Below are 13,759 nucleotides of genomic sequence, written 5' to 3' on the forward strand. Positions count from 1 at the left end.
AAGGGTCACCAGTCATTTGCTGAAAGCCTCCAACATAGCTGCCAGTGTTTTTCAAGCCAAGTGAAGAACAGGACTCCAGAGATGGGAGTGGGAGTGTGTACTGTATGGATGGAGATTTCTATGATTTTTGTCCTGCATAACCAACCACCCCGACCTGCACATACACAGACAGGCTAAAGAGTGTTTGTGAGACTTGCGCTGGATAAGTGACCTTGGGAGCCTGATTAGTTGACATTAGCTGGCCTCCAGGTCAGAACTGGCCCTTCTGGTCTGGACGCTAAGAGCTGTAAATTTTGCCTTACATCTCCTCCTGCTCCAGGTTGGGCTGGCCCCCCAGAATGGAATTGGGAGGGGAGGCAAGCACATATGGCCCAGGCTCCTTGAAGATGTTAAGACATGATAACATAGGAATTCTGCTCGCTCCAAACTGCACGTAGGTGAACAAGTGTTTAGCTTCAGATCCTGTCATTTGCCCTATAAATACAGTCCTTATGGGGATTTTCACTTGGAAGTCTCACCTGAGGGGAGGACACTCCACCCGTGTCTCTGTCGGGACTCCAGCCTGGCTGTCTCCGCGGAGGTTCAGCTAATGAGGTTGGATGTTGTAAGTACCGATTTGCTACAACTCTGTCTTATTCTCCTTTACTGCTTACTATTGCCCTCACCTATGCAAATTTCCCTTTTCTTCTTCCTGTTTCCATTAGATTTTTTAAAAGATTTTATTTATTTGAGAGAGAGAGCACGAGTGGGAGGCAGAGGGAGATGGAAAAGCAGACTCCCTGCTGAGTGGAGAGCCCAACATGAGGTTTGATCCCAGGACCCTGAGATCATGACCTGAGCCGAAGGCAGATGCTCAACTGACTGAAATGCCCAGGCGCCCCTCTATTAGATTTTGATGATATCAATAAAGTGGTTTTTTCCCCCTTCAAAACTGGGAGTATGGCTGCTGTGAATCTTTTCTTCAGAACGGAGTGCCTCATATAGACCTGATCATTAAAGTCTAGCATGTTTTTTGATTGTTTCCAACAAGTTGAACGTTAGGGAGGAAGAGCGGTTTTGCCCTGAATGGGGTTATGAAAGGGGTGTAGGACCCAGAGTAGGTTCTGACTGCTTCTTCTATGGATTTTTAATAAAATAATCTTCCTGTTTCATTCCCATCTGCCATTCTGCTTTTAGGAGATAGATCTGGTAACTCTCATTCCTTAGCCTGTCTTGGGTTCTTAGGTTCAAATGAGCTTGCTTTGTTTAGGGTTTTCTCCCATGGCTGGCTGGGATATCAGCTCTGCTCTGCTCAATTATCTGTTCCTTCTGTTTTCTGTTTTCCCAGAACTGTGATGCCGTTATCTCCATGCCCATTCTTTTGGTCCCTGTATGCTTTTTAAGCCCTTCCCCCATTCCCTGCCCCCCCCTTTGGTTTTAATGATGTTTTAGGAGTGAGCAGAAATAAACATAAGCATGGAAACCTTTATATGTTTTAACCAGTCTGTTCACTTTTCCCCCCAATATTTTGTTGATATCTTTCATTTGTTATCTCCTTTTCTGCCTTTTCTTTTCTTTTCTTTTCTTTTCTTTTCTTTTCTTTTCTTTTCTACTATTTTTTTGAAGATGTTATTTATTTGAGAGAGAGAGAGCAGAAGCAGAGGGAGTGGCAGACTCTCTCCTGAGCAGGGAACCCAACTTGGGGCTTAGTCCCAGGACCCTGGGGTCGTGACCTGAGCCAAAGGCAGATGCTTAACTGACTAAGCCATGGAGGCACCCCCTTTTCTGCTTTTATTTACAACCTTTATATTTCTTTGCTCTTAATGGGGGATTGGGAAGATAGTTGAGATAAATGTTTTTCTACCTATTTAAGTAGAACTCAATTTTTTTTTTAAAGTTAAAATGAGCATTTCAGTATGAAAGTCAGAGACCTAGAGAACCTGCCTATCCAGGTAAGTCTGCTTTTCCCTTAGTTGATTATATATTTTGCACTGGAGCAGTGATGTAGAGTCTTCTATCTAATATTTGGATGTTGATGATTATCTACATCCATTACTACATAACAATAGGAGAATTTATTTAATGGCATATTCTCTTTCATTGTTGCGTTAAAATATAAATAACATAAAATTTACCACCTTAACCATTTTTAAGTGTATAGTTAAGTGGTACTACATTGTTATGCAGCTGCTATCCCCATCACCCATCCCCATAACTTTTTCATCTTGTAAAACTGAAAGTCTGTACTGTTAAGCACTAACTCCCCATTCTCTCCTCCCCCAGCTCCAGACAACCACTATTATACTTTATGGTGATAATTTGACCACTCTTAAGTACCTCATATAAATGGTGTCATACAGCATTTGTCCTTTTGTGACATGCTTATTTCACTTATCAGCATGTCCTCAAAGTTCATCCATGTTGTAGCATGTGTCAGAATTTCCTTCCTTTTTAAGGTTGAATGATATTCCATTGTGTGTGTGTATATATATATATATATACCACATTTCACTTATATTTTCTTTTTTTTTTTTTAAGATTATTTATTTATTTGACAGAGAGACAGCCAGAGAGCGAGAAGACAAGCAGGGGGAGTGGGAGAGGAAGAAGCAGGCTTCCAGCAGAAGAGCCGATGCGGGGCTTGATCCCATAACGCTGGGATCACGCCCTGAGCCGAAAACAGATGCTTAACGACTGAGCCACCCAGGCGCCCCTCACTTATTATAGTTTCAATACCTGTTTATAAAAATAGTTTAGTATGGTATAAATCTCTATATGTTCTAAACACTTTGGGAACCTTAAAGAGTTATTTGTTGTTATGCTTTTCTATTAATGAAAATGATGGAGGCATCTGGGTGGCTCAGTCAGTTAAGCATCCAACTCTTGATTTTGGCTCAGGCCATGATCTCAGGGTGATGAGATCGAGCCCTGTAGCAGGCTCCACACTTGCTTGGTGGGCATGGAGCCTGCTTAAGATTCTCTCCCTCTCCTTCCTCCCTCCTCTCTCCTCTCTCACTCTCTAAGAAAAGGGGGGGAAAAGGAAAATGATGTGCAGAGAATGTTGTTGAATTGAAATTGCTCTTCAAAGCCCATTAAAAAATGTTTGTTGTTAAATGTTGTGTAAGTCTTGAAGAAAGGCCTTAATTGAGGTTATTTCTCAGCAGGAAAAGCTGTAAGTGATGAGTCTGGGGAAAATAGGTGTTGATGAGGGGACAGCAGTATTTGTGGGAGGATTACGATGTGTAAATATATTTTTGACCTAATTAAGCCATTTTATGGAAGGTAACACTTGGTAAATTTAATCAAATATATGTTGGTGGGAACCACATAGAATTTTTTGTAAATATCTGAAATTATACATAGTAATTAGGTTATGTCCCTAGGGTGAAAAATTTAATAAAGAAGGTGGTAAGTAGCTCTGATTAACTTACATATTCAGCATATTATCAGGAAAGGGATAAGAAATTTAAAAGTTTGCAGAAGAGTTTGCAACATAATTGAGACACTATAATGCTAAGAGGTAAAATGGCCTTGACTTGAACTAAGTGATAACCTAAAAGCCCTACTTGGCTCAATCCCCTGGCAGCTGATGCAGTGCATTAAAACCCACCCTATCAGGGCATCTGCACCTTTAATGTAAACGGGCTTTTAGTCAGTTATAATGTGTTGGTGACAATGACTAATGTAGGCCATGGTCTGCAGTGTCTAAAGAAAAGAAAGCCAAATACATTGTCAGGTAGGAAGCCTCTGTAGGCTTTTTTTTTTTTTTTTTTGAGAGAGAGTGAGTGCGTTGGTGGTGGGAAGTGGCAGAGTGAGAGGGAGAATCCCAAGCAGGCTCCACTGGGTGTGGGGCCTGGTGCAGGGCTTGATCTGAGGACCCACAGATACAAAGAATTGGACACTTAACCTGCTGAGCCACCCAGGCACCCCTCTCTAAACCCTTGTTGGTGGAATCCCAATTTGCCTACCCCTGAGGTAGAGAAAGATACATGAACCTCATAGTGGGATGATAACCAGGTAACCTTCTGAAATAATTTTAGTTTCACAAAATGGCCACCTTTTAGGAAAGGCAGTATGTTCATCACTTGATGCTTCTCTTTCCGTCTGCTTAGCAGTTTTATTTTTCAAATAATAAATAGGATTTATGGTATATAAACTGTCTCTTGTAACTGAAGTTGTCTTCAGAACCTTGATTGGACTAATAAAATTAGTTTTTTGAGCATATACATCCAAGGACTGGACACTGATTCTGGATCACGATTTATTTGGTAATTTCAGTGACCAAGATCTTTCTTTAAAGTGCTAGCAGCCTCTGATTACCTTTTCAAAATTTCACTTATTTTCCCTTCTGACTTTGTATGGGGAATCTTGAAGGTCAGACTCAAGAGTTTGTCAAAATTTCTGGAGCATAGGAGTAATATAATGATACAAGGCTTTACTTAACAGTAACCTTTTAGCATTTTGCCTAAGGTTTACAGTGTAACCTAGAGGAAGGTGTTGAGGAAAACTTTTCCTATACATTCTTAATGTTTAGTACCTGGGGGCCTGCAATTTAAACTGACTAGAGACTAGCAACCATAGGAGTACTCAGTGATGAATAACCCAGGTGATTAGAATTTGTACTTAGTGCCTAATTTAGTAAGAGAAGGGGGCCTAGGAGAAAAGGTTTTTAAAAAATGATTGATTGATTGATTGATTGTAATCTCTCTATGCAACATGGGGCTCAAATTCATAACCCCGAGACCAAGAGTCGTACACTGTTCCCACTAAGCCATCCAGGCGCCCTGGATAAAAGACTTTTATGGGAAGAACAAGTCAGTTTCTTTAGAAAAGACAAATGAGTCTTTAGGAGAACAAATGGGAGATAAGAAAGTTTGTGATAATATTTGTTTAGGTAGTTGCAAATGGTCTTTCCATCTTCTTCCTGACCTTGAAACTCCCCCAGAGTGGGGACTTGTGATCTCTCTCTTGGGAGTACATGCCAGCCTGAAATGGGAATTTATGGCTGTCCTCATTTTTCAGAAGTTTCTGCTTTTAGTCAGATAAGGGAAGCCCAAGAAGGTTTCTTTCTACATCTGTTGAATCTCAAATGTCTTCAGCTTAAAATAATCTTTATGCCAAAGTGGCTTATTTTGGGATGGCATATCCTGATCTCCTTCAAATATAGAGTAACTAACCAAGTGAGTCTCTTCCAGATAAGAAATGAGACCTGGATTAAGGTGGTTCTTTGGAAATGAAAATGTAGCACTTGCAAAAGGATTTTGTATAAGCAAGAACTTGAAGGATTTAGTAACTGGCTAGTATTAGTAAAGGGCAGAAAAAAGGGAAAAATTGTAGATCTCTTTTTAGTGTTTGTTCCAAATTTCCCTTTAAAGTCCTTGGAACACTCAAAGAAGGAATTTTGCAAAAAGAAGGCATAGGGTAAACTTTATGTAACATTTATATTGTAAAGAATGAATTAACTGCTTGATAGGCTAGGCCTTAAGGGAACAACAAGCTCTGATGCTGTAGATAACTTTCTCCCCAGTGGAGAGCTCACCCCTTTTGGCTCAATAACTAACTCTAATTACATAATCCTTTTAGTGCTTACCGCAGTACAAAAAGTCACAAGAGTCATTGTTTGCATTGGTAGATGTTCTGGTGGTGGGAACACAATTCCCCACTTCAGTATAAAATAAGGGCAGTACAATCCTCCAGCACTGTTCTTATCTCAGATCTGTTACTGTGGTTGCTTCAGGGCCTTGAGTGATTTAACCCTTTAAAAGGCTTTTTATTTTTACCATAACATTTGTTCCTGTTCTTTTTAACTAAAGCTAGGAAGGTCTGAAAGTGGGTGTGTGCTTCAAATGCTGTGGAACATATAAATGGTAGGCTCCAAAAGATAAAGTCCTTTATAATTTGGATCACTTCAGGCTTTAACCTGTCCTTAATCACAGTGGACTCTATACTATGGCATATGAGTCCCATAGTCGTTTCTTTTCAGGTGTTTTATTTCTCCTTTATTGGTTTATCCCCCCTCCCCCATAAATTTGCTCAGGTAGCCCTGTGCTATAGAAAACATCTTTTTCACAGCAGCTTGAGGTCTCTTCCTGTCTAACTTCTCAGAATCCAGCTGAACCAGCTCCACTCTTAAGAAGTGATCCTCTCAAAGGTCATTAGCAACACGAGGCCAAGTCCAGCGGCCTTCTCTCACCTTGAGAATGAAGGAAACCAGAGTGCGTCACTCCAAAATATGCCTCTTTGACATAAACATTATTTTGATCCGAAGGCAGTTAAGCAGCAGATGCAGGAGAACCTTTCTTCACCTTCTGCTTTTCTGCCTGAAGGTGAGATAAACTCTCCTTTTCCTAGGGACAGACTCTTACCAGCTCAGAGAAGGCCCGGGTGGAATCTGCGAACAACCTTACCCCATTAGTTTCTTCCTATATATTTACCTTCCCACAGTTTGCCACCCTTGGAAGCCTAGAATTGCTTTCCTTTGTCTTGTCGTTTCTCTACAACTTGATCATTCTTTTTTGAAGATCCCATATAAGCCACAGTTCTGAGGCACACTGTTGAACTATTTTTCTGTTGAGGTTTCTCTTACGAGATGTGCACTGCAGGTGTTAATAAACTGTTTTTCTCTTGTTAATCTTTTTTTTTTTTTAAAGATTTTATTTATTTATTTAACAGAGACAGAGACAGCCAGCGAGAGAGGGAACACAAGCAGGGGGAGTGGGAGAGGAAGAAGCAGGCTCACAGCAGAGGAGCCTGATGTGGGGCTCGATCCCATAACGCCGGGATCACGCCCTGAGCCGAAGGCAGACGCTCAACCGCTGTGCCACCCAGGCGCCCCTCTTGTTAATCTTTTTATTAAAGAGGCTCAGCTGAAAACCTGAGGGGGTAGAGGTAAAGTTTTGCCTCCTCCACAAGAATTTATATATTGTTGACCATCCCTTCAATCTTGAAACTCACTTCCTCTCAATTTCAGTGATAACTGCCCAGAAGTCTTTTTTCCTATTTCTCTGATAAGCTCTGGCATTTCTCTTTATGTTTCTTTTATGTCAGTATTTTCCTGGGGCCTTTGTTATTTCCCTGTTATCTTCCATGGTGATTTCATCTACTGTTATCATTATTAAACAATTCCTTCTTTTTGGAGAATATCTACTGCTCTCTCCAACTTTAACCTCAGTCTTAACCTTTCCATTAGTTACAAATTGGATATTTTCAGATTGATCTTCTGGTGTTTCTAATTCAACCTACTAAATAACCTGAACTGATTGTCAAAAAATAATGAACCTCGATCCCAAACTTCTACCACAGAAAAATTAATTTATGCTGGATCATGAATATAAACATGAAAGGTAAACAATAACATTTTTAGAAGAAAACGTAGAAGATTTTCATGACTTTGAGATCAGCAAAAAACTTTTCAAAAGCACAAAGAAGTGCTAAAAAAAAGTTGAGAGGGGCGCCTGGGTGGCTCAGTCGTTAAGTGTCTGCCTTCAGCTCAGGGCGTGATCCCGGCATTCTGGGATAGAGCCCCACATCAGGCTGCTCTGCTGGGAGCCTGCTTCTTCCTCTCCCACTCCCCCTGCTTGTGTTCCCTCTCTCTCTGGCTGTCTCTCTCTGTGTCAAATAAATAAAATAAAATCTTAAAAAAAAGTTGAGAAATTTGACTTATTAAAATTAAGAACCTCTGTTAATCAAAAGATTCCATTAAGAGGATACTACTCAGCAATAGAAAGAAATGAACTGTGAATACAAAACACAATATGGATGAATCTCAAAATAATTATGCTAAGTGAAAGAAGCCAAAGAGTACATACTGACTGATTTCATGTATATAAAACTCTAGACAGTGCAGATAGACATCTATAGTGATAGAAAGCATAGTAGTGGTTGCCCAGGGATGGGGCGTTGAGGAGGTGCTGGAAGGAAGGATTCACAAAGGAATATGAGAAAACTCAGGGATAGGTATGTTCACTGTTTTGTGGTAATGGTTTTACAGTTACAAGTAGATGTCAAAACTTACCGCGTATCGGGGCGACTGGGTGGCTCAGTTGGTTAAGCGTCCAACTCTTGATTTCGGCTCAGGTCATGATATTAGGGTTGTAGGGTTGAGCTCCAAGTCGGGCTCCATGCTCAGCGTGGAGTTTGCTTGTCCTCCCTCTGCTCCTCCCCCCCACTCAGGCTCATGTTCTCTCTCTCTAATAAATAAAATCTAAAACAAACAAACAAACACTTACCATGTCTTACAGTTCCAATATATTTTTTATTATCAGTTATACCTCGGTAAGGCTGTCCTTAATGTGGAAATAAACACCACAAAATGAGAATAGGTGAAGGCCATTTAATCAGAGCTTGTCATAGCAGGGGAGTGAGCCACCATCACTTGCGTTGGCAGAGACTCAAAGGCAGGTAGACCCGTGGGAAACTTTATAGTGGAAGAAAGGGAAAACTTCAGATATGTCCTGCTTCGGGGTTATTAGCATGGGAAAGCTGTAGGCAGCCTAACTACAAGTGGGCCCATCCTGTGTGGTGGTCTAGGGATAAGTATTTGGCGTTCTGTGGTTGGTCCTAAGTTGGAAGCAGGGACAAAAATTAGGGGACCTGTCAGTTATTACACAAGTCTTGACTGTTTGGGGTCAGTTTTTACAGGGTTATTGTTTGGCTTCCTGGACTAGTTAGTTGCAAGAGATAGTCAGACTTCTTGACTGGTTGCTGTAGATAGTATGTTGGCTTCTTGGGCTAGATAGTGGGGATATTAGTTTGGCTCCCTCCCTGGGCTGGTTCCTGCAGGTTGTAGGTCAGAGCTCTATTTTTATATAGTAGTCTGGCCTTTGTCTGTTAGTATATTGAGACTCTCATGAAAAGAAACAGATGTCTTAAGAAAGGCAAGACACAAACTGGGAGAAGATATTTATAGTGCATATCCAACGAAGTACTTAAATCCACTGTATATGTTTTAGAAACTTCTACAATTCAGTAAAAAAAGATAACCTAATTTTTTAAATGGGCAAAAGGCTTGAACTAGTACTTCATTAAAGAGGATTTCCAAATAGCTAGTAAACATATGAAAAGGTGCTAATAGGGGAAATTCAGTGATCATTTAATCACTAATTTAATCATTAATTGTTTAATCCAGATTAAACGAGTTACTACCACACCTCTACCAGGATGGCTAAAATTAAAGAATTAGTAGCACCAAGTAGTGGTATAGCTGTGGAGCAACTGGAACTCTCATACACTGCTGATGGGAGTGTTCATTGGTACAGATTCTGGAAAACTGCCCCTGTCTATTAAAACTAAATATGTATACTTTGTGACCCAACATTAACACCACTGGGTTTACATCTGATGGCATGGAGTGTGTATATCCACCAAAAGACTTGTGTAAAAATATAATAGCTGAAAACAGGAAACAACCCAAATGTTTATCTGCCTAGAATTTATAGTTTGTGGTCTATTCATGAAGTGGAGTGCTACATAAGCAATGAAAAAAAGAATAAACTTCTACATGTAGCATTATAAATGATCTTCACAGGCATGGCTTGAATAAAGGAAGCTACCCACAAAAGAGCTAGTACTGTTTGATTCCATTTATATAAATGGAATGATTTGTCAAAATAGATAAAACTGATCTATGATGATAGAGGTCAGAAGAATGATTACTTTTTGGTGGGTTTACTGACTGAGGGGACACAAGGGACCTCTCTGGATTATTGGAAATGTTCTGTAACTCGATCTGAATTGTGATTATATGGATGTAGACAAACAAAATATCTATTGAAATAGAAATGAAAACAAGATATTTTTTGAGCTGTACACCCAGGATTTGTGCATTTCACTTCATGTAAGTTATACCCCATTTTTATTTATTTTTATTTTTTGGGTTTTTTGTACTTTTACGTTTTTATTTAAATTCTAGTTAACATATAGTGTAATATTAGCTTCAGGAGTAGAATTTAGCGATTAATCACTTACATATAACACCCAGTGCTCATCACAAGTGCCCTCTTTAATACTCATCACCCATTTAGCCCATCCCCCATCTACTTCTCCTCTAGCAACCCTCAGTTTGTTCTCTGTAGTTCTGTTTTATGGTTTGTCTTTGTCTTTTTTTTCCCCTCATGTTCATCTGTTTCATTTCTTAAATTCTACATGAGTGAAATCATATGGTATTTGTCTTTCTCTGACTGACTTATTTCACTTAGCCTAATACACTCTAGTTCCATCCACATCATTGCAAATGGCAAGACTTTTTTCTTTCTTTCTTTCTTTCTTTCTTTCTTTCTTTCTTTCTTTCTTTCTTTCTTTCTTTCTTTCTTGTCAGAGAGAGAGCACAGCATGGGGAGGGAGAGGGAGAAGCAGGGTCCTCCTTGAGCAAGGAGCCTGATGTGGGACTCAATCCCAGCAGGACCCTGTGATCATGACCTGAGCCAAAGGCAGACACTTAACTGACTGAGCCACGCAGGCATCCCGCAAGATTTCATTCTTTTTGATGGCTGAGCAATATTCCATTGTGTGTGTGTGTGTGTGTGTGTGTGTGTGTACATCACAAGTTCTTTATCCATCTGTTGATGGACATTTGGGCTCTTTCCATAATTGGGCTATTGTTGATAGTGCTGCTGTAAACATTGGAGTGCATGTATTCCTTCGAATCAGTATTTTTGTATCCTTTGGGTAAACGCCTAGTAGTGCAATTGCTGAATTATAGGGTAGATCTATTTTTAACTTTTTGAGGAACCTCCATAGTGTTTTCCAGAGTGGCTGCACCAATTTGCATTCCTACCAACAGTGTAAGAGGGTTCCCCTTTCTCCACATTCTCACCAACACCTGTTGTTTTTTGTGTTGTTGATTTTAGCCATTCTGACAGGTATGAGGTGATACGTCATTGTAGGTTTGGTTTATATTTCCTTGATGAGTGAAGTTGAGCAATTTTTCATGTGTCTTTTGGCCATCGGTATCTTCTTTGGAAAAATGTCTATTCGTATCTTCTGCCCATTTCTTAGCTGGATTATTTGTGTTTTGAGTGTTGAGCTTGATAAGTTCTTTATAGATTTTGGGTACTAACCCTTTGCATATATGTCATTTGTAAATATCTTCTCCCATTCCGTAGGTTGCCTTTTAGTTTTTATTTTTTCTGTTGTGCAGATTTTTATCTTAATGAAGTCCGAGTAGTTCATTTTTTTTTTTAAGATTTTATTTATTTATTTAACAGAGAGACAGCCAGTGAGAGAGGAAACACAAGCAGGGGGAGTGGGAGAGGAAGAAGCAGGCTCCCAGTAGAGGAGCCTGATGTGGGGCTCTATCCCAGAACGCCGGGATCACGCCCTGAGCTGAAGGCAGACGCTTAACGACTGCGCTACCCAGGCGCCCCACCAGCAATTCATCTTTGCTTTTGTTTCCCGTGCCTCACCTTGGGAGACGTAACTAGTAAGAAGTTGCTGTGGCTGATGTCAAAGAGGTTGTTGCCTGTGTTCTCTAGGATTTTGATGGTTTCCTGTTTCACATTTAGGTCTTTCATCCATTTTGAATTTATTTTTGTGTATGGTATTATATCTCAATTTTTAAAATTTCCTGTTTTCAACTCTCTTCTGTTTATACCTTTCCTTAAAACTAGCTTCCTGTTTATTGTTAACTGAAACCTTGTTAAACTTTTTTTAGTTAGTCCTTCCATCCCGTCAGCTCTTCTTTTAAAATATCTCCCATCCGCACTATTTTCAAACTTGACCACAAGCTTGCATTATTGCCAAGGACTTAACTGGTCTCCCTGCTTTTCATACTCAAAACTGTTCTACAATAGCCAGCAAAGCCATCTTTCTAAAGCACCATTCAGATGATGGTAGCACTCTGTTTGTGTTAATTCCTTTCCTCAAAAGTCTTGAGTTCCCATTTCTTTTGTATTGGGTACAGATCAGGCTCACATTGCATTCAAGATTCTCATGATCTGGCCCCAACCAGCCATACTATTTCCCTAGCCATACACAGTCCTTCATAAAAACTAGGATACTTCGGGGGTGCCTGGGTGGCGCAGTCGTTAAGTGTCTGCCTTCGGCTCAGGGCGTGATCCCGGCGTTATGGGATCGAGCCCCACATCAGGCTCCTCCGCTGGGAGCCTGCTTCTTCCTCTCCCACTCCCCCTGCTTGTGTTCCCTCTCTCGCTGGCTGCCTGTGTCAAATAAGTAAATAAAATCTTTAAAAAAACAAAAAACACTAGGATACTTCATAGTTCCAAATCCATTTTGCTCTCTGTTGCTGATACTCTTTGTTCATGTTCTTCTCTCCTTAAATGCTTTCTTCCTCATGCCAGCCCTGTCTCAAAACCATTTCAGCCTGAGGGTCTATGATTTGCCCCATGAAGTCCATGAACCCCCTGAAGTTTACATCTAAACATTTCTACATATGTGCAGTTTTCTAGAGAAAGGACTTGTCTTGTTATCAGACTCTCAAAAGGGGTCCATAAACCCCCCAAAGTTAAATTGATTTAGTGTCCTTCTAAAGGAATACGAATGATTTCATTTTTTGGTTTTTTTTTGAAGATTTTATTTATTTGAGAGAGAGAGAGTGCAAGAGCGTGTGCGACCAGAGGGAGGGGCAGAGGGAGAAAGAATCCCAAGCAGTCTCCCAGCTCTCATGGAGCCCAACACAAGGCTCAGTCTCACCACCCTGAGATCATGACCTGACCCTAAATCAAGAGTCGGACACTTAACCGACTAAGCCACCCAGGCGCCCCTCATTTTATGTTTTAACAGAGTTTTTGTCTTATTAAAATTTAGTCCTCAGTATGGTGGGTAGTAGAACTTTTTTTAATAGATAAGTTATATTTAAAGCTTAAAGTTTCAGATGCAGGTAAAATGGCTTGTCCTCATGCATTGTTTAGGTCCCTAGATTTTAGTTCTTTTCTTGTGTGTGTGTGTTAAGGAAATTCTTTTATTTCCATTCCAGAGAGGGAATTAAATTTTACAGCCTAGATTTTAGTTCTTTGTGAGGAATTTATTTTCCTCAAAAGATAGTATCTTAATATTTTTCCCTTTGGTATCTTAGGGGGAAATTTTTTTCCCTCCCACATGACTGTTTTTACAGCTAGACAATACCATCTCTGTATGCTTTGAATTTAAAAAATATTAGTCACATTTTTCAACACTTTTTTTTTTCCTGTTTTAGATTCCTATAGGCAATGGAAACTGATCTCAATTCCCAGGACAGAAAGGACCTGGACAAGTTTATTAAATTTTTTGCCCTCAAGGTAATGTATCTATTCTCTTGAGCTCAGAACTGTTAGAAATAACTTCCGTGCTTCTCCGTTTTTGGAAATATAGAATAACAGCTTGCAGCTTGCCCATTTTAAGGGATACTTCTGTCTGTTGTAAACCAAACTGTGAAGTTTGGGGGCGGTACTGGGGGTGTAACTAAAAAGTAGCTTCCAATTTTCCACAGCTACTTGTTCAAAAAAAAATTTTTTTTGCAAGGCTGTTTGCAGAAATGTCAAACTATTATGCCAGGTTATTGGCACAGTATGTTCCCTTGGGATGGGAACAAAGACTGTGGATTGGAATGGACAGCATTTTGGGCATCTTTCCCAAAGCATCAACTAACTCTGAAATGTCTAACTTCCATTTAGTGTTCCCTTCTGGGTAAATGAGGAATTAAAACTGCCTTAGAAGTTACATTTTCTTAAATCTAAAAATCATTTCCACCTCTCTCACTCCTTCTTCTCATGTTTGCCATGTAAAAAACAATCCATGCAGTAGATTCTGGTTGTAAAATTAGTTGGGAGACTTTTGCCATATGGGC

The 13,759-nt window shown here is 40.0% G+C and overlaps 1 protein-coding gene across 12 annotated transcripts in view; it reads left to right on the forward strand.

Moving 5' to 3' along the window:
- The window catches only part of ATG13 (autophagy related 13), a 52,470-nt gene that overhangs the window by 13,296 nt on the left and 25,415 nt on the right, over positions 1–13,759 (forward strand). For 9 of the 12 annotated variants that reach the window (XM_008701019.2, XM_008701022.2, XM_008701020.2 and 6 more), the window contains one exon: positions 13,130–13,211. In XM_008701019.2, the coding sequence (XP_008699241.1) occupies positions 13,143–13,211 (69 nt within the window). In that variant the 5' untranslated portion in view covers positions 13,130–13,142. Of the gene's footprint in view, positions 1–1,876; positions 1,932–13,129; positions 13,212–13,759 lie in introns of all 12 variants that reach the window. The other 3 variants (XM_040639042.1, XM_040639043.1, XM_040639045.1) reach the window with 1 other exon arrangement.

Source organism: Ursus maritimus, unplaced genomic scaffold (assembly GCF_017311325.1).
Source record: "Ursus maritimus isolate PB19 unplaced genomic scaffold, ASM1731132v1 scaffold_23, whole genome shotgun sequence".
In the NCBI taxonomy this organism is placed as follows: domain Eukaryota; kingdom Metazoa; phylum Chordata; class Mammalia; order Carnivora; family Ursidae; genus Ursus; species Ursus maritimus.